This window comes from Falco naumanni, chromosome 3 (assembly GCF_017639655.2).
Source record: "Falco naumanni isolate bFalNau1 chromosome 3, bFalNau1.pat, whole genome shotgun sequence".
NCBI classification, from domain to species: Eukaryota; Metazoa; Chordata; class Aves; order Falconiformes; family Falconidae; genus Falco; species Falco naumanni.
This window is the reverse complement of record NC_054056.1, coordinates 7550552-7573940: the sequence shown is the minus strand read 5'-3', so window position 1 is coordinate 7573940 and position 23389 is coordinate 7550552. Positions and strand designations below refer to the sequence as shown.

The following is a 23389-nucleotide window of genomic DNA, read 5'->3' as shown; positions in this document are numbered from 1 at the left end:
TGCCAGCCTGTCCCAGTTCATCCCCGTCCCAGTACCAGCCTGTCCCAGCTCATCCCTGTCCCAGTGCCAGCCTCCCCAGTTCCTCCCCGTCCCAGCACCTGCCTGTCCCAGTGCCTGCCCCGTACCGGCGCCTAGTCCCGTTCCATCGCCAGCCGTGTCCCAGCTCATCCCCGTCCTACTGCCAGCCTGTCCCTGGGGCTGCCGCATCCCAGTGCCCAGTCCCATCCCAGCGCCGTGGGTCCCAGTCCCGCTCCCAGTGCCCCATCCCGCCCTGCTCCCAGCGCTGCCTCGGCCGGGGCCGGGGCCGGGGCCGGGGCCGGGGCCGGCGCGGAGCGGGACGGCCGCGCATGCGCCCCGCCCTCCCGCGGGACCGCCGGGGCACTAATTGTTGCCGGAGTTAAAGAGAAAACCCCCCGGTACGTGAGGGAGGCACCGGGCGGCCGGGCCGGGGTGAGTGGGGGCGGCGGGGGGCACGGCGGGAGCGCGGGAAGCCGCCGGCCGCCATCTTGTGGCGGGGGGCGGTGGGGCCGAGACGGGCCGAGACGCTTCGCCGCGGCGGAGCCGCTGGGCCCCGGGGTCCGTGAGGGGAAATGGCGCCTCGGGGGTGAGGGCTGCCCCGCGCCCCGTCACGGCGCGGCCCCCGGCCGGGCCGGGCTCCTCTGCGGGGGTCTGCACCCCGCCGGGGGCTGCGGGGACCGCTCGGGGCGTCCCTGGGCGTGAGGCTCCCGCTGGGGGGGAAAGTGTGTTTGCAAACCCGCGGAGCGGAAAGTCCGCGGCAGAGCTCGGCTGAGGAAGCGTTCGGAAGACGAGTTGAAGTTGTTCACCGGCTACGGAGCGAAATTATAAAAATATGTCCGGTTTCTCTGTTGGCTTTTTGCCCGTTTCTAATGAGTCTACAGAGGTGGCTGTGAAAATTAGCGTTACCCGGCCGCAACGCCGGCAGAAACTTTGTGGGAGTGCGAGAACTCAGAAATGTTAAAAAACATATAAATACAACGCAATAGAATGAGGACTGGGAGATTTACGCAAGACTTGAAGGATTTAAGTTTGAAAATAGAGATTTTTACATGCAGGGGGGGAAACCCCCAAACTTTCTGACGGCAAGTTCAAAGACTAGAACTAATATCAACATTTTTTGAACAGAGGGATAAAAATAATACTTAAGAAGTATTGATGTAGGGATGGGAATGGGATAATCGTAATGATTTTTGGTGTTCAGAAAAAAGGGGATTAGGACAGTTTTATTGATGCTTGGTGCCACAAGGAATTGGATTAGATTTTTAATATGAAAACATTTAATTTACTCAAGTATTGCCCAGATAAGCTGAAAAAAAGAAACAAAAACAAACACACGTTGGTCTGTAATTGGGATTAAGGGAGAAAGAGCTCTGATCTTTTGTGCCAAATTGCATAAGAGCTTTCTGGTTCGTGTCTTATTATGTAATGAAACAGAAGGAAAAGGAGGCAAAATGGGTACTCGATGCTGCAAACTCTTCTTACCGTGCAGCAATTAACAGCCATCCGATGCGGTCTTGTTAGCGTTGGTGTTTTGCTTCCCGGCTCTTCCTTGTCCCATCTATCTAGATTCTATTTTTTGAGGGTGGGGACGAGTCTCTTCCTCGGTGAGCCTTTCTACTTGGCAGTGTAAGATCTGTAATAATAATTAGTAAGAGTCCCCAGGGTAATTTGCAGGATTGTAGTCTTATAAAGTAATTACAGATGCAATTAAAACAGAGGACATTTTTGGCCTCTGTTGCTCTAGTTTTGGCCTCAAATTGATTGCACCTTACATCGCAAATAATCCCGTTAAGGCTGAATGCGTGTGAAATAAATTGTAATTCATCGTGAGTGCAGAGGTGGAAATGGAGCCCGAGTTTGAGCTGCTGAGTACAACTGGGTACAACTACTGGGCAGATTGTGCGGGGCCAGTTCCATTTTTCTTGGCCAGAGTTAATTTATCTTGCCTTTGTGGTTTTTATTGCCATAATAAGTAGGGTGCAGTAGTGTGAGTGGTTACAAACAGATGTGCTCTGCAGATTCCTGACCGACTGACTTCTCATGGCCCAAGGGTGTGTTTTCTTTGCCTCAGCCATGCTGTTTGTCTGCACTTTTTACCACCAGTTCTTTATTTACTGGAATTTTAAGGCAGTAGCAGAAGCGTGGGTCTTTAAACTGACTGTTAAAAGTGGCATCTAGCATCTGCAATTTTACTTTATAATGGTTGTCTTAAAAGTGCATTATCTGCAGGAGAAGGTCTGGCTCTCTGTTATCTCACTTCCACCTTCATGCAAAGCTTTTAGTCTAAACACTTATAGGTATGGTGATACATGTCTAGTCCATTGGTGGAGAGGGGACATGAATTTGAGGGTAAAGCCTCAGTATTACCCCCTTGTCCTTTTCTATATGAACACTCATGTTTTTTGAGAGATGAGCAGTGTGGTGGGCTGCAAACCTGGCGCTGGGAGATGGGTGACGAGATAGGATGCTCCCAGGGTGGTGATGAGGACGTGGATGAAGGTGTGGAGTGCTGTCTGTTCAGCCTTCTTGTGCCAGTCCGTGCCTCACCTCTGTGCAGGAAAGGGGTTTGGAGGCCAAATTCCCTTTACCAGAATTTGCACAATTTGTGTATCAGGGAAACACAGTTAACCTGGGTCAAAACCAGACTGAACCACGGCAGCAGTTACTCTGGAACTTTACAGTCTTTCTGTAAAACAACAAGGAGGTTCCTGAGTTGCAGTGTCAATTCTTCCCAGAACACTGTTCCTGCTCTCCCCAGTTCATAATTTTTAATTTATTTCAGCCTTTTCTCAAGCCCTCCATCAGTGCGTTGTCTTGAGGTACAGGAGAGGGAAGAAGGTAGAACAGTGGGCTGAAAAATTAAATCGGAGACTGGGGGGGGAAATGACCAAATGTTTACTTGTTAATGAAGGCTGGCAGCTGAATGCTCCCACACGTGGAATCAATTAGCAGTCAAAGCAAACAGAGATCCGACCAGACCCCGTCCTTCCTAATTAGTAGCACTAACTGTGCTCTGCAGGTGAGGTATGTATGCAGATGTGCTTTGCTAAATTTGGCAGGTTACTTTCCAGAGGATGGTTCAACTTACTGGTAAAATACTTTACCTCCAGGGAATGGATGTTTTATTAGTAGGTTTAGCATCTTTTGGCTCGTCTCCTGTTTTTTCAATTTCTGATTGAATCCAGCAAAATGATGGGATAAAAGCATGGTAGATCCAAGCAAACAGAGGTAGCAGCTGTATTCATGAACCACACAGGATTTGTTTTGATAACCCTGTTTATGCTGTAGCTTTTAAACCAAACAAAATACATGATTTAAAAGCCAGAAACCTGAACAGAAGCAGCAGCAGAGATCATTCTTGACTGGTCTGAGGCAGATCAAAGCTTCCTCGTGCGTTGCTGTTTGGCTGGTAGCAGGGCAGTGCAGAGCTGAGGTCCTGTTGGCACATCAGAAATAGTCACCACTGTTAAATCGTGTGGCTCGTCTGCCCCTTTGGGGTAGGGTTGGTGGAGGCAGGAGTTCTGGAAGGCTTGTAGGGGTGTGCTGTGTCTTCCAACCTGCATCAGAATGTTTTTTTTTCAGATAGTACCTGGTGGCTGTTGTTGCAGTCCTGCTGCTCCCTTTTCTCTTTGCATGTAGTTTGTTGGGTTGTTCTGGGGCTTTTTGACTGCTTCCTTGTGTCTGGTTTGTACAGTGCTACTTCATGGTGTCCCCAGAAGCTGGAACATAAATGGTGAGAATGCTGGAGCAGGGAGAAAATAGCTACAGTGAATTTACAGGGTGAGCTGCAGTAGTTGCAGCTTCCGCTTCCCTTTTGAATGCTAAACTCATGTGCTCTTCTCCAGGCTCCAGGGAGATGCTTTATTCCCTCTGCTGTGTTTGGAGGGTGTCTGTATGGCTCGAGAGGGATGGCAGTGTGGCACAGGACCCGGGAGCCTGAGCTCTCCGTCCTGTCCACACCAGTGCACGGCAGCCTCAGCTCTGGTTTCCCCATTGCTGCTCTCCACTTTGGCAACTTTCAAATGAGATAGAATAAGACTGGATCACTTAGAAGTTTGGTTTTTTTTTTTAAATAAAGTAAACACATAGGAAAAAGGTCAGTCCTGTAAAGGTGTCTTTTTTTTAAAAAAAAAATATTTATTCCTAATAATGCAAGGCCCTTACCTGCTCAGCAGTCCTTTCCATTGTCATTCGTATTGAAACCAGGTGCAAATTTCTGTACTTTAGTGGGTCACCCTTGGCTGCAGAAGGGGCGTCAAGGAGGAATTGCCTCTGAAATGCCTGGAGAAGGTCAGGAGCTGTCTTTGCTCGCTCAGTTGAGAGAGCAGACATGGCGAGATTGGGGATGGTACTGGGTTGTTAGAGAAAAATAGTATCTCGGCTCTGGTTTGTAACTCTTACAGTACCAAAGCTGATCCAGGGATATTTGAGCCCAAGGCATCATTAGTTTATCCTCATTTTACGAATCACAAGATGTTTATAAATCACATTTGGAAATTGTTGGTACTTCTGTGTGGATTGTGGGTGAGGTTTTTCTTCTCTCTTCTTTTGAGTTAGGTGGAAATTTGGGTTATAACTTTTCACAGTGAAAAGTTGGGTGATGTAGTCAAAGAAAGTGTAGGGTTCTGGGCACTTGCACAGATGCTGCCAGTGAAGCTCCAAAGTGCACACAAAATCTTTAGGAAATCAAATAGGACTAAGCATATACTTAAGCACACTGTTGGAACAATAACAGTGATATTGCTTACAGAATTTGCACATTTTCTTCTCCCGCTCACCTTTCATGACTGTGATATCAATCCATGTACTTCCTGAAACTTCTGGTGGGGAGGGAGGGATGGAAAATGGCTTCTGTACGTGTGCAAGCTGTGCTTTGTTTCATGTTATCTGAAAAAGTACTTCTCTACGTTTTTGTTTAATTAGTTCATTGACTAAACACTTCACTTTTCAGACTCAGATAGTTTTCTAAGAAGATTCATTTTTGACCTAACCCTTTCTGCAACAGGGACAGCAGTATTTTTGCAGTTTCTCATTGTATTTAACACAAAGAAGGCATGTGATGCTTAATTGAAAGAAGTTTGGATGTTTTTATATGGCCATCTGTGCCAGATTTTACTTCAATTCCTTCATTCTGTAGTAATGCTAAATCTGCAAATAACAATTTGCCTGCATACTCTACCAAGCTATTTAGAAAACAAATACCAGAAGAAAAATCTGTTTTGCAATTTTTGTTGCACAATTATGTACACAGAATATGGGCACTCTGGCTGGTTCTGCCTCCTGACTGCAGCATTGAATGGATCCAAAAGACAAGCCTACACGTACTTGTGGTTTTTAAGCTTGCTTCATCAATTCTTTGCACTTTTTTCTTCTGGAATACTTGACATACATTATTCAACATGAAACAATTGTGGCTGGTGTCAGTATGGCGCATGAAAAACTTGTGGAGTAGGTAGGTACTGGTAGTTTTGGAGTTCAAGACTAGACTCCTTAACACCAGTCATTTGGAGTTTAGATAACCAGCCTTAATTATTCCCCAGAAAATTATGAGTATTCAGAAAAGTACAACATAATAAAATGGCTTCAGAGCAGAAAAAAATAACTAGTGCAGAGATTTGACATCCCTTCAAAACATGTGTCTGGGAGCCTACACCCAATGTGCAGCCATTGTAGATGTCAAAAATGTTGGCGGACACAAAACATTATGGGAAATGGCTGCTGCTTTTGATTGTTTTCATTAACTAATTCCACTTTAAGAGCATGTTTTATTGCAAAAGTAATTATCTGTGTCTTCTTCCTTAAACATGTAAGTGGTGTGACTGAACTTTTAGTTTTCCATTAGGAGATATTTTTTTTTTTTCCCCCCAGCACTGCAGTTTTTATATTGTCACAAAATTGACAATATCTTGAATCACAAATCTTACCGCTTCCTTACAGGTCATTAAGTTTTGAGTGAATATAGTAATGATCACGAGTGATGGAAAGTGTTTATATCTTGCATCTGTTGTTGGAGAAATCAGATCAGATTTAGAAATGGCAGAAGTTCCAGCATCTTGCTAGGGAGGGCTTTGGGTTGCTCCTGCAGAGGTGCTTCTGAACATGATGGGTTTTATGGTGTATGGTTTCTGTGTGGCACTGGGTGACATTCGTTAGCGTGTGCAAAGTGTTACAGTGGTATAAGCAGTTCCCAGAGGCCAGGATTAGCAGTGTCATGGTCTCGGGCCTCGAGGGGACATCCCTGAGCCTCCTGGCTGGGCCTGCCGAGTGTGAGGTTTGCACGGGGCTTTGTCAGTGGCCGGGTGCCTTCCCCAGAGCCACCATTCTTAGCAAGCAGGAGGAGATGAAGAGCTGGGGAGAAGCAGCATCAATGCTGTTAATGAAAGTTACAAAATTGAAGGTAGGATGTGCTTCTGTTCCTCACTTTCAGTAAATGAACAGAAAGTGTAAACTGTGGACATGGAAGTAGGTTTTGTACCTTCTTTTGCATCCCTCCCCTTCTATTTGGAATAGGTCGAAATGCTCTCCAGTGGAGTGCTGAGTGCCTCGTGCAGCTCCTGCAGCAGGAAGGACAGGAGAAAGGCTGTTTCCTTGCTGGCTTCACAGCGTCACATAAATCTAAAGAGAAAGGTAGCAAAGCGAGTGTGATCATAGATGGAGATAGACTAGAAATGAGGCAGCGCCGCGCTCAGCCTTCGCAGTCGGATGTGCTGCCGCTGACCTGCCGCACGCTCGCTTTTCAGTGCGCTCCGTGGGGAAGGCTGGCTGGTGCGTCAGCGGGGCGGGGAGCAGGGCTGTGTGTAAATCGGGAGCTTTGCAGACCGTGCGTTCATGTAGCAGGCAGCCGCAGCCTGAAATAAATCCGTGCGTGTGTATATATTTGACACAACTGTGTCAAGAAACCAAGAGATAGCAGCTTAGGAACCATTATGCTGGTTTGGGCTTAATACTAGGATCAGCTGCTGGGTTTAGGGTAAACTCACAGTATTGCTGTCTGATCCTATAAATTGATTTAAGTTGTATTGCCATGGTGACTGTTTATTTGTCTCCCAGCGTAATACCACCTAAGCATAATCCATACATTAATGTGTACATAGGGTAACCTTGAAAGGGCTGTATTGTACAAATGAACATGGCAAACTCCCGAAAACCAGAGCAGTTTATCTTGGCAGTCCTGTGGCAGAGCTAAGACAAGAAGCGTTTGCTTCCTCTCCGTTCCAGCCCATGCTGTGAGGCCAGGGCATCCCTCTACCTTCCTCGACTGTTTCCCTGCTCTGATCTTTCAGAGCAGTATTTTCCTTGTTTTGTAGTTAAAATTTTTCTCTCTTTTCCTGGGAAACAAAAATTAGTAAGAAGTACAATGGGTGGAGCCTGGCATTCCTCAATTCTGAATTTTATCTTCGCCCCTTCACTGACACAGGTAGTGAAAGCACTTCAGTCTTCTTCACACTGTTAAATACTTGCCAGTGGCTACTAACACTTTAGGCATTGGTACGGTTTCTTTGCAGGCTGTGAAAGTTCATTTGAGACCTTGACTGATGAGTTTCCTGGAGGTGAGGCTGGTTTTTTTTCTGGTAATGGTATTAGTTCAGCCTTGCAAAATATTACTTGCCTGAGGTGAGTAATAGGCTTTGATGGGTAAGTAAAGTATCATCAGTCATCATCATAGAAAGGGACAGGCAAATGATTTTTGTGTCTGAACTGCTAAGTGTTCAAAGCAGTTCCTGAGACCAGATTAGTTGTGCCCTGTGAGAAGTCATGAAATTATTTTTTTTTGTTGTTTCTGTTTAAAAATTGCAGTTCGGTTCTCCACTAACGTCATAAGAGTGACTGGCAGGTCTGATACGTTGGGTGTTAGACACCCTGCCAAATCATACAAGAAACTGAGGATGCACAGAGTTCTGAATGCCAGCTTGCTTTGAGCGCACTTAACACTGAATGAAATGACCAGCTTTTGCTAGGTTTCCCATTCTGTTTCGGGGAAGAAAGGTGGTTTGTAAGTCAGTTATTCCCAGAACACCACAGTATCAGATGGTTTTCTTGGTGCCAGCTGCTTCTCAAATGGAATTTTGCCTCCTGGTACGTGGAGGCTTAGCTGGAAGGGCTGCAGACATCAGTGTTGTTGCTTGATTTACAGTCTTGGGTTTTATTGCTTTGTTGTGTTTCTCACATTTACCCTCTTATAAAGACACTGAAATCCTCATGTCTTTAGAAATCAACCTGGCAGTATCTGAAAAGGGACTTCGGTTGAAATGTTTCTCTTCCCATTAGGTCTGATAGCGTATACAGAAGTACAGTGAACCCCCATCCACCCATTCAGTCTTCACGATTTTGTTTGTATGAACTTGTGCCTTTTTTTTTTTTTTTTTTTTTTTTTTTTTTTGGGGGGGGGGGGGGGGGGGGCGGCGGTCCTAAGGCAAGATGGGTGTTAAAAGCCAAAGCTGGTTTTCTACAGTAATGATGAAGCTCTTTCCCAAGGCTGCACTATTGTTCAGTGGTAGAAACGAGATCAAAACCTGGGTATTTCTGACCTCTGCCTGTGGATTCCCTATCTAAAGTTCAAGCGCAGAAGTCTGGGTGGTAGCATATTAATTATGAATCATTATCTCTGCCAGCATGGTAGTCATTTATCATTTCATAAATTTGAATCTATGACTTGGGGCTGCATGACTCATCTGAGTTTTGCTGTATCTTTTGCATTAATGTTTCGAAGTCTGAAAATGTTAAAGATGAAAAGCAATCACAAATATGGACAAATGGGGAGCACTCATGCCTCACTACAGCTCTTTGAAATGTTTGAAGTTAGTTTCTGCTGTCTTTTTTTAATTGCACAGTTTGCTTCCTTTTATTGGGCTATCTTGATTTTATTGTAAGTTTTACTGATAGGGAATGTTATAAGAAAAGTAATTTCTTTACTATATTTTTCTAGGGGTTTTACTGGATTTATAAAATGCAGAGATAAAAAAGGCTCATTATTGTATCGGGTCTTCTCTGGTTAGCACAAGATTATTGTCTAGATTGTGATTTTTGACAGTTTTCCTGGCCCAGTTTTAAATAAAATCCACAGCTTAATTACTTCTGTCCAAGTATCCTCCAGGCTCCCAGAGGGAGCTGTGTAAGTAGTCTTGGTGTTTGAGCTGCTTTATTTTAAAAGCCTGATTGTAAAGAACATCTAAAAAGTGATAGTTTTGCCCTTGCTGAAACTGACATCAAAACATTGGCTACAAACGAGTGCTTATAGATGTACAAGGCTACATCAGATGTTAATGTGTGGTGAGCCTTGGGCGGCAGTAGCTCAGTACCACGCTATGTAAGGCTTGTTTAGTCCAGTTTGTCACTTTCCGTAGCGCTGTGGAGCTGCGGTGGCGCCGTTGTGTTGTGTGTACGTAACCACGGATACCAGCGCGCATCTCCCGCGCCTGCGGTTCCGTTAGAGCCGGTGGAAGCTGAGCTGGCTTCTGCAGCTTGACTGCTGCTCTGCTTTGCTCCCGTTTTCACCCTCCTGACTCGTTCTGACTAGCCTATATGCAGCTTATCTTCACAGTTATGCAGGATTGTAAGTAGCTGGAGTTTTATATTGGGGGGAAAAAAGGAAGAGATCCTCCTACAGGAATTAGGTTGTGATACCCAAAGATATTTGGTATTCCAGTTTACAAACATTTGTCCTGCTTTTAACCCAATTTAGATTATCATAAAGAGCTGTGATGCTTGAATGAGAGCTTCAGGAATGCTCAAACATCAGATATTATCCTACCTCAGATCTGTGGTTTTGCCTTTGGCTGAATTAAACTTATACTTTGAACCTGTAGGTAGAAGGTCTAGCATGTGGAAGGCTTCACATCAAGAGTGGAGTTCACCTGCCCTTATTTAAGCACTTGGCAGTTAAAAGCCTGCCCTGGCAGTGTATCTTAAGGCACTTTCCAGTGTTCCAGCAGAGAGCCAGTCTGCCAGAGGCAGATCAAGCACATGGGCCTTGGGTGATGCCTGCTCTTGCTGTAAGAGCTCAGAGTGACCTTGTTGAACTCAAGCATTCAAATGTCAGAGCAAAGACCCCTGCCGTGGGCAGTTTTGACCCATTCCCACAGGAATGCAGTTGGACCTGTCAGTTGAACTGTGCATTTTGTACTTAACATCAGTGGGTTTGCTCACACTAGAAAAATTAGTAGAGCTGACAGTTCAAGAGAAGATTGTGAATTTTTTACATTTTTTTTTTTTCTAAGCAAGCAGTTACGTTCATGGATTGAAAATACTGAGGCTACGTTTAAAGGGCATGAACATACAGTTAATTTATGGTCAGTGTTTGGTTAATGTCTACCACAAAAATTGTTGAGTAATTGGATATGGGGAGCCCGTATAGCAGTGTGGCTTTTAGTCGAGTTTTCTAATGGAGCCCATTAGTTTATTTGCTGGGATGTGAAAGCAATACGTGGCGCTTAAGCATTTTAAGAGCTTTATAGCATTTCTAGTGCAAAGCCTTGACATTACAGCAGTATAGAGGGGCCTGGAAACAGCTGTTAGATGCTGCTGCTCCCCCCTGATGTGCACAGACTTTTCACTTGTATATGAGTTTGTGCATACAGCTGTGTATTTCTGTTTCTGTAATTTTAAATCCTGGTACTCCTAATATCCAGACCAAAGCTCCTACTGAATCCAGAGGCTCTAGGATCTTGCTAGTGAACTGTAATTGGCAAAAATGTCATACAAATCAAGTAACTGTTAAAACTTCCTGGGTTTTTTTGTCCTCAAGCTGTACATATGCTTAACGCTCTCAGCTTTCTTTTCATGTTTACTGAAGTGTCATGAGCAAAATGCACATTTGACATTTTTCCCATCTTTTGAAACTAGCATTGCTCTGAAAACCCTTAGTGAAATGTGAGCAACAGACCTCTTTATTCTGTGCCTCTTTTTTTGTTTTGTTTTGTTTTCACACCCTAGTTTTCTTTGTTAAAATTAAATAAAGAACCCAAAGACTAAGCAGAAAGATGGAACAGAATGTCCCGGAGAGAATCATCAGCATCCCGACAGCAGACCGCGATATATTGAATGCCTTAGACTGGAAAGACGGCATTGGTACCTTGCCTGGTAGCAACATACAAGTAAGAAACCAAGGAACACAATACATGAGTGGCCACCATGTCTTGGCATCACAGAATATTTGCAACATATTCTGTAGTTTGCACATGAAGGTTGTGCAGAGAAAATACTTTGATTTAAACAACTGGGTTGGCCTTACCAAGGAAGTGGTGAAGTGTTAGTAATGTTTCTGAAAGCCTGATGATACTCCCTCTCTCCTTCAAAATTCTTGCTGAATTGATTTCTAAAGGCAGGAAGTATTTTAAGTAATTGTTTTCTGCTAATGAAAGTTATGGGTCTGATCTTGCTAATCCCCGGTACTGTCCATACAACATACTCTGGGGTAAGAAATCCCATTGATTTCAGCCCACTATGAGAAAGACGTTTTCTCTGAAAGACAAATTTTTGTATTTTGTGGGGTTGAGTCTTTAGATTCTTTTCACATCGGTGGTTGTTTTTCGCAGCTTTTGACAGCTGCCTGTATCTTAGGTATTCATGATAGTGACAAATACAGCTGTCGTGTAAATCAGAACCAAGATTTGATGGTCCTAAACATGGTGTTCTGTGTTAGAGGAGGGAGGAGAGTGGGTGTCTGTTGGCTGTTTCCCAAATTACCTTCAACTGTTGCTTCAATTCAGTTGCAGTTCCGATGACTGAAAATGAATACATAAAATTGCCCTCAAGGCTGCAAGTTTTGAATCTTGGGGTGGTGGTGGTGGTGGAAGATCAATTTTCAAGTGAAAAAAATTGGAGCTGAAGGGACTTGAAAGCTCTGAAAAATCGGATTTTGGTATCATCACATCAGGCATTCAGAATCTAAGACCTCCTGCAAGTGTTGACAGTTCCCCTTCCTCCCCTGCTCCTCCTGCCTTTGTGCAGACAGTCTTCTAGACGGGCTGTCAGACCTCACTTAGGCTACAAGGAAGATGCTTCTGCCAGCAGATGTCGAGAGAAAGTGGATGAACTTGCATGCTTGGAGTATTTTAAGATCAGTGGTTTACACTCCCGTAAAACTGCCATGGAATGGGGTCCGCTGACTTTCAAGGAGGTCCTTTGGGTGATTCTTTTGCAGTGGCCTAACTTTTGCCCTGTATTTAATCAAAGTAATTATACTTCTGCTTCTTAAAAGAGCTCAACGGTGTATTGCCACAGGTTCTTTCCTAAACAGCAGTAATGTTCCTTTGCAGACACAACTTCACTTTTATTGATTCCTCATAATAGTAATCAACAAAGCACCACATTATTTTTTAGACAGAAAGACATCAGATAATACTGTATTGTTTTATATTAGATGATCAAGTGTAAGAACACTGAGCACCACAGTTAGTGAGTCTGGTAGAAATGTTTAGCTGGAGCATGGTAACTAGCTGCACAGGAGGCCACTTCATTCTTAAGATGCCAAACACTTTTTTTTTTTTTTTTTAATTTTCCCTCGCAGAAGTGCCAAACACTTTTTTTTTTTCCTTTTGCCATTTAATCCTTCTTTTCCCCTTTTCTTCCTGCTATATTCTGGTTCTTACATGCGCAATGAAATACACTTTTCCTTAATTCTCTTCCCAAGTGTCTCAGGAAGGACTAATTCTTTCTGGAGAGTTTGTGTAGATTTCATATTAGCAAACATGCTGTGGTGAACTCCTTTGTGTAAAGGAAGGTGCAGTCCTCAGAGCAGCAGTTACGCGTTTCCAGAACTTAGCAATGAGGGATATTGCTTTGAAGGGTCTCGAAATGGAACTGGTGGTTGCCTCCATGGATCAGCCCATCCTCAGCATCAGATCAGAGACCATTAATAAAGATGCTTCTTGTTTTTCTAACACAAACTTATGTTTTCTGTGGCCTGGGCTGGGCTTCACCAGTTCGTGCGGCTGCAGATATACCATTGAATTATTAAAGGAGGAAATAACAGGCTGCTGTCTTCACTGGTTTGAGCTGAACCAGAACTGTTAATTCGTATGCAGGAGTGTCACTACCCCAGAGACTAATCTGCTAATACAAAATGACACTGGCACCCTTCCCCACCTCCAGCTGAGAGCTCTGCTTCGCACTTGCTCGGCTGCTTAATGGCACGTAGAGCTCTGGAGATGCTCCTTCCACTGACCTTCTGCTCATGATGCTGAGCTGTCCTTATCAGCTCTAGCAAGGACCCCTGGGATCTGCACTGTTGTGCTGCTGCTGTTCTGGTGTTTGAGGAAAGTGATAGGTTTCTTCTCTAAACTTAGTCCACTTTAGATTTATCACTTCTCTGAAATAGACTGTTTCTTTTTGTGCTGAAATAAAAATGATGCTCTGTCTCTTCAGGGGTGCAGAGGAAGATGTGAGCTGCTTAGAAGCAAGTCCAGCATCTTTGAAGCTTTAAGAAATACAGGCTTCAGATAAAAAAGGGGGAAGAGAGCAAAGAACGTTTGGGATAAGGCTTTGATAGGGTGCTGGAGGCAGGGTCCTGAGCCCAGGAAGCATGCAGGAGTAGAGGAAGAATGGCGCTTCTCAATGCAATGCGGGGTGCTGCTTCTGAAGCAAATGCTTTTAAACTGGGTTTAGCAGGTTTGAGCGAAGAATGGGTGGCTGTGAAAAGATCTCAGATACTAAAGCTAATCTGCTTTAGAGCAGAGCTTGCACATGCAACCTGCCTTTGACTTGTCTCTTTTATTCTGGAGTTCAAGGAGTGAGGCATATGTCTCTTTTATTCTGGAGTTCATTTTTAGGCATATTTGCTCATCAGAAGTTTGTTGGGTTTTGTGTTTTGTGGTTGTTTGGGTTTTTTTTGTGTGTGTGCTCAGTGGCATTTGCAGGTCAGGACTAATAAAAGATGCACATTGACACTATTTGGCACAATTTAGTAATTTTGTCTGGACCAATGAAGTGTTCTTTCACAGCCTACGAAATTTTTTAAGCTTAAAGCATAAGAGCCTCTGAAGTCTGCCACATCTTATTCCTTCTCTATAGCTACCCCATGGTAGCTTTGCTTTGTATCTGGAGGGTTTTTCTTATTCTGTGTCTGAATTTACTCGTGCCCTGTAGCAGGACAGGCAGTGTGTGTGCAGGGTTGGTAGGCAGGTGCTGTGTTGGAGCAGAGGATGGGTGTGCTAGCAGAACCGCCGTGGGAGCGTCATCTACCCCAGCGGCTGATGGAGGGCTTCTTAAGGGTCAAAACCTGGGGGCACTGGGACTGGGAGCTTGGAGACTGACTCCTGGCCACGCTGGTACATGTCACCTACCTACTGCCACTATCTGTGGCTTCTGTTAGGTGTCTTTTCTAGGTTGTTCAGAAATGGTTGATTTGGATTTGAGACTCTCCCCTCTGTCCTTGGGCCAGGGCCCCACCGTGGCTTTCACTAAGAAGTGGTACTGTGCAAGCAGGAGCTTATCAAACAAAGAAGAGCTAGTTATTTCTCAGTGTCTGCTGTTCTTCAACAGTGTTGCTTGTGCATATCCCCGCATTCCTCTGCTCCTCCGGGAGCACCAGACCGTCAAGTGTCATTGAAGAAGGGTTGGGAACCGCTTGGCCTCTTGCAGCTCCAGATGCTCACTGCATTTATGCAGTCCTGGCTGTCACTGTGCTCTAAGGTCTTTAAAGCCCAGCCAGCACCAGCTGGAGAACGTACTGGACAAGTTGTCCACTGGAATGTGACTTTTCTGTCAACAGCTGGGTGATTCCTGCTTGCACAGAGATTTTAGGGAAGTTGCTGTACGTCATAACTGCAGTAAATGTAATTGTGCTTTGTTGGGTGAATTTCAACCATCATAGCAGAGTTTTGGGTTAAATCGCTTTTCTGAGGGTATTTATTTTGATGTGTTTGTCAGAGGTCTGGGTTTTGTAAGGGGAGCACATCCCAAGCAGGTAGAATTAACGTTGTTTTCCTTCAATGACAACGAAATACATCGTTGGGGATTTCTGGGGGCTCGCTGGTGGCATTTTGAGGAAGAGTTGTGTTAGGTGTTTCTCACTTTTATTGTTACATATTTTTAATGCTTTTTAATGTATATTCAGCCATTTCTTTTTATCCCATACCTAGTTGCTCCTCAGGGAACCGTATTCCTTCCTGTCCCTCTTCCTAGCCCTTTTACTACGGCTTATTTGCTTACTTTCTTCTCTTACCTGCAGTTCTGTGTAAATGAGTTTGGACTGCTAGAAATCATTACTGAATCAGAAGCTGAAGCCATAAAAACTCTTTCAGCCTCAGCAGTAAATGCCAGCCCAACCAGCTTTGCTCCTGCTGCTATCAACGTTTCTGCTGCCTGTAGCACCAGTTTGGAAGGTGAGCTTTTTGCTGTGGAAGAGAATACACGGTTTCTGAAAAAGCTTCTAGAAACGGGTCTAACTGAAATGTGTGTTTCAGTAGCGTGGTGCTCCCTGGTGCAGCGTGTGGAGTGAGTCTCTGTCTCATTTCAAATAATTCAGGAGTATTTAGAGTGAGTGTAATTACTGCATAGTCGTAACAGTACCTGGTGCACGCATTGTGCTCGCCTTTGTGGAAGGTAAGTGTGGTTACGTAAATGATCTGGGCTAGATTTGTTGATACAGTCAAACATCCCTGTCACGCTGAGCCCTACTGGACTGCTCTTGGGGTGACAGGAGTTTCCAGCGTTACTCCTTTCTCTGGTTGCATGCATTAGGCAGTGTGGACCATGAATGGATGGCACAGTGCTGTGCTAACCTGGGGTTCCTGGCTCAGGATGAATTCCCAGTAGTGTTATCTTTGCAAGAACATTCTTCAGAATCTTCTCTAACCTGGCTCCTGCCAGGAGTTACTCTGTTAGCCATAAGAGGTTTTAGGTTTCCAAGGCTACTGTAATTGAAATTTGGGGAAAACTTGAGTTTTAACAGGATAATACAAGCATGTTATTGGACATGCACACCTATGTAAAACAAAAAGTATCTCAGTTCTTACTGTTTATCCAGAAACCAGTAGTTCAGAACAGAGTATATTTATATGATAACCTCTGAGCTCTTTCACTGCAGACCACTCAGTTAAGCTGGCCAGCCTCACTTACTTCAGTAAATCACTAGTTTCCTTTGATTAAATTACTAACTGTTTCAGTAGAGCTCCCTTGCAGGTGTGCCTGAGTGTCTTTCAGAGAGCACTAATGGAGACCAGTGCTAGGGAGTGAGTAACAGCTGAGAGCTCTCATCCCGAGAGTGCCATCAGCCATCCAGCGTAAGGTCATATTTTAAGGATGCTCTTGGTTAAACGTAACAGCATGCGGTTGTGGCACAGGGAGCCCTTGGTAGGTTGCCCTGGCACCTTGTACTGAAACAGATCATCTCCTAAGGTGGCAGGAGACTTGAGAAATAGCTTGGGACACACAGGCACCACAGGATAGCAGCTGGAGCCTGTTCAGTCTTCGACATCATCAGTGCATCCTGGTGCAGTAGTTGGAAGGACGTTAACTGTATAAGGTTTGCGGTAGCGATGCTGGATCCCTAGTCAAGGCAGAGATACATCACTGAATTCGTGCATCCCTATGGTTAGAATTTCTTATTTGAGAAAAGAACGATCTCTTGTTTTGTTGCCTGTCTGGGCAAGCGTCTGCTGGTTGGCTTTCCCCAGGATTTTGATGGAACTGTTTCTGTTTTCGGGTAGGAAGGCTTTGTACCTGTCTTCCCTGCTGGCTTTTCTCATCTTGAATTTCATTGTAAGCTCTGCAGGTTCGCTTACACTTACAGGCATTCGCTTACGCTCCTGCTGATTGTGGGTCATTCTCCTCGTCTATGCGAGCTGAGGAGTTGTCAATCCATCTGGTGAAGAACCAGCTCTTAAATGGACACATCAGCACTAAGAATTTTTCACACCCTCTTAGTCCAAGTGTATTCCATAGATCAGTGTGACTTCTAACTGAGCAGAGATTTTCAAGCACTCTATGTTCTTGCAAGTTTTCCCTTTTTTGTCTTTTTCCTGCCTGGAATCATTGGTCCCTGATGGCACAGGGAGAGGCTTGTAAGTTGTGATACAAGCAGGCATGCGTGGACTCTGTGCGTAGGCAGTCTGTCTGCCCAGTTCCAGCCAGGACCTTCTGACATCCGTATTGGGCTACAGGGAGCGATCAAATATAAATGAAAAACGTCAGCTGTCTTAGCAGAACGAGTACAAGTACTGGTGAGGAGACTATGAAAATGGCTTTAAACAAAAAAGCAAAGTGACTCATTTTTCCACATTCTGGATTGTGTGGTGTGTTTTTTTCTTTTTTTCTTTTAAAGTGTTTAATGGTGCGTTCAAAAATGGATTGATCAAACCAGTGCACACAAATGGTGCCACTAAAAGTAGAAGAGGAATGATGTATGCTTAGGAGCCCCTGTGCACAATTTGCATGTCAGGTTAATTGAGCAAAGTGTGCGTCAGGATAGTGCAGATGCCTGGTAATGGGTATCACTATAGTTGTGTTTTGCTAAAATATTAAACATAAATTATTTTGCATTAGGAAGAACTGAAATCATAGGAGAAAGTAAACATGAATGATGTATTGGAGTTATTCCTTACATTTTCATGCTTTCATTCAAATGAAAGATTGATACATAGCCCTTGCTATATATAGAAAGAATTGTTTCTGTTCTTCCATCAAGAATGTTCTATTTCCAGAGGCTGCCTACAAAGGATTTTCATAGGTACAAAGTATATATAAAGGTAGAAGTTTTTGAACTTACCCAACTATATTAAAAGTGTCCAAACAAGATGGACTTGTTTGACATTTGTCTTTCAAGTTAGAGGGTTACTAGGAATAAGGAAATATAAAAAGTAATTTGTAACTATGTCCTGGTTAAAGCCTTGAGATTATATTCTCCTTTATCACTTTTACAGGTGGCAGGGTTTCTCAAAAATTAAAATATTACGGACAAAGGGGTTTTCCTTTAATGAGGGGGTACACTTTTTCTGTGTGCCAGCACACAGATAACAATTACTTCCCTCGAAACAGAATACTGAGGGTCACTTAATGAAAGTTTGTAAAGGACTTTGGCGGAACAGATTGCATCAAAGGTGCTTCAACATTTTAATTTAATAGTTGTCTTTTGGTTTGCTTCTGCAGTGCCCAGACAATACGTGCCCTGCTTCAATTTCCAAACCTGTGAGCAAATGGATTGTTTTGAGAATGGAAAGTTTTGTACTCAGATGGGCTCCCAGCAGCACAGGGACAGGTAAGGAAACCCCAGATTATTCCTCTTCTGTGTTCAAAAACCTTTAAAGAGAACAGCATGGTAAAGTGTTGCTGTGACTAGAATGAAATCCTCAGAGCCAGTGTGACAGTGGCATGGCTGAGGCAGAGCCACCTGCGCAGCTCTGCCATTGACCTTCCTGTTACCCTTGAGGCTCCCGTGCCAGGCAGGAAAGGTCCTCTCCGGAGCTCTGTCCTTGTTTCTCTTTGCAGCCTGCAAATGCTGGTTGTGTGCTCAATGCCTCAGTTTCCCCATCCTACAGATAAGGATGATGTCATAACTTCCTTGTTGTGTTAGAGTTGGAAAAATGCAGAATTAAAAACCCTCTTGAGCTGCTCTGGTGGTGAGAGCTGTACCGGTACTCTGGAGTGCTTTTAAACGGTATATATCTGGCAAATCCTGCAGACACGATTCACTTCTTCGGGTTCTCAGTTCTCAGCCCAGGCATGCTCATTCTTCTAAACTGGTACAGAGACACTGGGAATACTGCAGGAGCATTGTTGCACTTTTAATTTGATTTTGTTTTCAATTTTGGATGTTTAGTGATACCAGAGACATTCCAGATGATTGCAGAAACAGGGGAAATAGTAGAAATCTTAATACCAGCAGTGGCTGTCAGGTGAATGAGGCTGACAGACCTGTCAAACGTCTCAGAAGGAAGAGAAGACTGCTTCTGGAGTCTGAAGATGATGAGGAAAATGCAGATGAGGATGAGGTAAATGAGGCTGCATGTGTTTTCTTTGAAGAGAACTGTGAAAAGCAGGGACAATTCTGTGTCTCAGATTTCACTGTGGAATGCAAACGGAGCTGAGGGAGGTTGCTCTGTGCCCATGAGAATGGTCTGGGCCTGCTCCTGGTGTCCATCAGTAATGAGAATGTCAGTTATGAAGTCTGAGGAGTCATAAGGGTGAATAGCTCATGTGAAATTGAAGTCAAAGTCAACATTTCAGACTGTAACTTTATAGTTCTAGTTATAGCACTGTGCACCAAGTGTATTTCACAGTAATAAAAGCACGTGCCTCCAAAAATACTTTAACTACAGTCAGGTGCTGTTATGTGATATTGAAGATTAGTGTCGAACCGCAGTTTGATTACTTTTTATTAGGCACTTGCATGGACACTCATTACACTGCTAGAAACCTGTGTTAATGGTGGATGAACAGAAGTACCTCAGTCCTGACCTCATCTTTTTTTAACTTCCATTAAGCATCTTAACTCCCTTTAGGGGCCTGTCTTTGTGCAAGCCTCCACTCTGCTACCATGTGCATAGCTTGCAAGGCCTGAGACATTTTATTTATATTCATGCATCGCACATGCTTTTGTAATGCAGAGACACTGGGGTAGGTGTTCGTTGGTAATGCAAGCTGAATGTTGTGAACAGTTTAACTCGTCTTGTTGCTCAGCTTTTCTCCGTGATGTATAGAAGATGTTTTAAAGAAGCACTTGCATTCTGTCTCCCCCTTCCTCCTCCTCCTCCTTGTTTGAAACTGCCTCCCTGTCTCTTCTGGGGCATGTATGGCCGGCAGCTTTACATTTCGGATTTTGCCCTTTTTGGTTTGCTTTGAGAAATGACAACCCTGGGTGGATTAAACATGAGTCTGAAAACCACAGAGGAGAAACGTGAATGGCAATCTGGCTTGGAGTGTGACACAGGGAGACCACATTTTCTGGGGTGTTCATCTATGAAGCTTCTGCCTCCTTCAGGGCTTCATAAATGACTTTTTTTCTGTATCCATTCCCTGGCACAGATGGACATAAGAACCTCTGAAGGCAAAAGGAAAATGGAACGTTACAGTAAGGTTGCTGATGTGATCAGTAAATCCTGCGTTGCAGAAAGCAAATCCTGTGTATTGTGATGGAGGTTTTGGGCCCATGTTGCTCTGCAGTAGCCATATTTAAATGAACTTTAGTAGCGTATATTAAATAATTTATAAAGCACTTTGGGATACTGCAGGATCAAAGTTATATATGTAACATACCCTATTAATGTTCTTGCAGGGTTATTTAAAAGAAAATAAAATGCTAGCTAATAGTCCTGTTAGTTACATGTTACATCCTTATTGTACCTGCATTGTGAGATGATCAAAGAGGGAGGAAAAAACAATATTGCTAAACTTTTTTTTAACATATCTGTGTCTAGGAGAAGAATAAATCAAATAATATGAAAAGCCGCAGAAACACTAAACCAATAAAACAAGGTGAGCTAAGCTCATAGTCTCTTTTCTTTAATGTTTATAGATTTTTTTTTTACTAGCTATTATAAAATGAATAATAGTAAACAGAAGAGGAAAGGACAGTAGAGCTCATTTCACATTCAGAATAGCTTATTAGGTACATGACCCTCTTACCACAGTCAAGCTTCTGAAATGTATTAGCAAGAATATACTAGATTTGCCTGCATGATGGGCACAGTGTAGAGGATCTAGAAGGAGACAGCCTGATCCAAAGCTCACCGAAGGCAGTAAGAATCTTTTTTCAATTGACTTTGGAGAGCTTCATAGCCACAGACTACAAATGCTAAATAGAAAATAAGTTGTTGACAACATTTGATTGATTATAGACTATGGGTTACATTTAGTATCTAGCTTAAAGGAGTTAGCATATGTAACGGGGGGGAGATTTTTAATATGCATTTAAAATGTAATTTTCAGTGTGTATGACCTTGGTCCTACTAGAATGAATCCAAGCACCTACCGAAGTTGTTTTCATCATCTGAGTGCTGGTAGCTGCCTCTCTAGTAGATGCATTGTGGTATTAGCAGGTTATAAATACATCTGTGTATATATATATATTAAAAAATACTCTTGTGAACTGAACAAAAATTCACTTGGTTTTTGATTTGTTTTGTTTTAGGTTTATTTCAGCTGTAATTATATGCCTCCTTGTGCTGTCTTTTAGTTCATAATCTAACCCCTTATTCCTCTGTGAAATATCAGGAGAAGGAATTATTTTCCACAATTTTATTATATCTTGTCCAAACTTCGCAGTGGCAACTTTCCATGGGCAGCTTGCCAGCAATCCGGGTGCCACGATTCATTTGACCTGTGATACATTTTTTTTTTTTTAATGAGAAATGAGCACGTTTTCCTACTGTTGGAATTCATACCTTTCCTCAAAAGTTGGGTAACACTGCCTCCTTTGGGGTACAACAGCAAAACAGCATTGGTGTGTACATGGGAGGAGAAAGAGAAGAGAGGGCACAGCAGGAGGCATCTAAGAGAAACACTCATTTTTCTCTTTATTTTTGATTGCTTAGTTGTTCCTGGAAAGAAGAAGGTATGGAACTGGGTTTCCTACTTAGAAGACGAACGGATGCCAGCTGCTCCCCTAAAACTGTTCAGAGAGGTTGGCAGCTTTTTCAACTCTCTTGCTATGTTTTTCTCAGGCAACATCACAGAATTACTAGCTCAGTAGAGGTAGGATTGGAGACTGCCCTCAAGCCAGCAGTTACGTTTATGAGTTGTTTCGGTACAAGCAAGCAGTAAACCCCCCACGTTTGTTTCCAGCCCTGAAGCACTGTGGAAACAGGGATCTGCCCTGTGAGTCTCATCTCAGACCAAGGTGTAAAAAATGCTGGTTGAATCTCACTCAGAAATAAACAATGATTGTTTCAATCTGCTTTGGGTAGCTCTGGAGAAATGGGCAGTTAGGCAATCTCCAAGTACCATTGCAGAGGGACAGCTTAATGCCTTTCATATGTCCTGGCTTGGTCAGTGGTGGTACAACACCCCTTCCAGCCTTCCTCTGTAGAAAGCTGCAAGTCAGTCAGCCCTGTGAATGTTGCAGACTGTCTCAATGAGAAGTGACTGTTACGAGGGAGGTGGTGGGAGTTGTGTTTGTTCAGAGTCCCATGCACTGAAGGTGCAGGAGGCTGAGTTTAGCCTTGCTGAAGCTGCTTCTGTGCTTCAGTGCACCAGCCCACATTCAAAGTTCAGCTCCCAGTGAGCTCTCCGAAGCCAAGGGCTGTTGGCAACTTACAGCGTGAGGTGAGAAGGAAAGTCAGGTATCTGCAGTAGATGCAAAAAACCATTTGCAGTTCAGATTTATTTTAAGCCTTTACTATACTTCACGTTTAATTTGGATTAAGACTGCAAATAAATGAAAACCCCAAATGTTTCCTGGAATGACTGTGTAAATGGGCTCCAGATCAAACGTGCCTTGTGCCTTTCACCATTTAACAATGGGAGTTACCTTTTGGGAAAATCTGGATTGCTGACCTTGTGCTGACACAGGCAAAGTGATTTGGGCTTTCCTGGCTCTTTACTTCTGCCAGCTCTCCTACCTTGGGCTGTGAAGGGGATTCTTTTGTGTCTGAATAGAGTTCATTTCTGCATCTGCTGAAAGACTTGTTCATAGCTAATTGCAGCAGGCTTGTGGTTCAGTGTTTTTAAGAGATTATTTAGAATAACAAGTAAATCTGAAATATGGTGGTTATGCCATTATTGATCTCTGTACCTGCACCTGTCTATTAAAGCAGCAATCATGTAGGGATAGAATTTTCTTCTCTGAGATGAAAATTTGAAGCCTTAAGTGTATCTCATGACTGCTCTGCAATAGATTTTGTCTTTAGGAATTAAAACCAAATGTTTTCTTCTCCCCCGCCCCAGTATCAGTCATTCCCACAAGGACGAAATGGATTTAAAGTTGGAATGAAATTGGAAGGGCTGGATCCTGAACATCCCTCTCAATTTTGTGTTCTCACAGTGGCTGAGGTAGTTGCTCTTCCTGTCTTTGATTCTAGAATTGCCATGTACATTTAGGATTTTTTTTCAGTAAAAATTAGAAACAGAAGAATAATAGTACTTTAGTACTTTAATTAATTAATGGTTAGAAGGAGTTCAGGGTGACACTGAAGGAATAGTGTTATGTGGTTAAGGCTCTATGCCTGAAATCCTACTGTCAGATTTTTGCAATTGTAACTCAGAATAGTAAACCTATTAGTTGCATGCAATGGACAAATATGAAAAAGAACAATGCCATTAGGCCCTAAGACTTAGTAAATATAAGCAAGTCAAAATGCTTTTATACTCCTTCAGTTATGTAAAATCTGTGTTGATCTTGTACAGACATAAAAGTTTTTGGACTGCATTTGTACTCCAGATATTGCCACAGTAATATGTGCATGAGTACGGAATAGGAGGCCAGTGAAGTTACAGT

At 43.5% G+C, this 23389-nt stretch overlaps 1 protein-coding gene across 6 annotated transcripts in view; it reads left to right on the top strand.

Moving 5' to 3' along the window:
• Positions 1 to 328: 328 nt before the first annotated feature.
• Positions 329 to 23389, top strand: part of LOC121085013 (lethal(3)malignant brain tumor-like protein 3) — a 51507-nt gene continuing 28446 nt past the window's right edge. For 3 of the 6 annotated variants that reach the window (XR_005826924.1, XR_005826925.1, XM_040587193.1), the window contains exons 1-7: positions 329 to 416; positions 15188 to 15341; positions 18106 to 18214; positions 18776 to 18947; positions 20373 to 20430; positions 21489 to 21577; positions 22840 to 22944. Coding sequence is in view for 4 of the 6 variants with exons in the window: in XM_040587193.1 (XP_040443127.1) it covers positions 18153 to 18214; positions 18776 to 18947; positions 20373 to 20430; positions 21489 to 21577; positions 22840 to 22944 (486 nt within the window). In the remaining 2 variants the exon portion in view is untranslated. Of the gene's footprint in view, positions 451 to 15187; positions 15342 to 18105; positions 18215 to 18775; positions 18948 to 20372; positions 20431 to 21488; positions 21578 to 22839; positions 22945 to 23389 lie in introns of those variants that run through there. The other 3 variants (XM_040587195.1, XM_040587194.1, XM_040587197.1) reach the window with 3 other exon arrangements.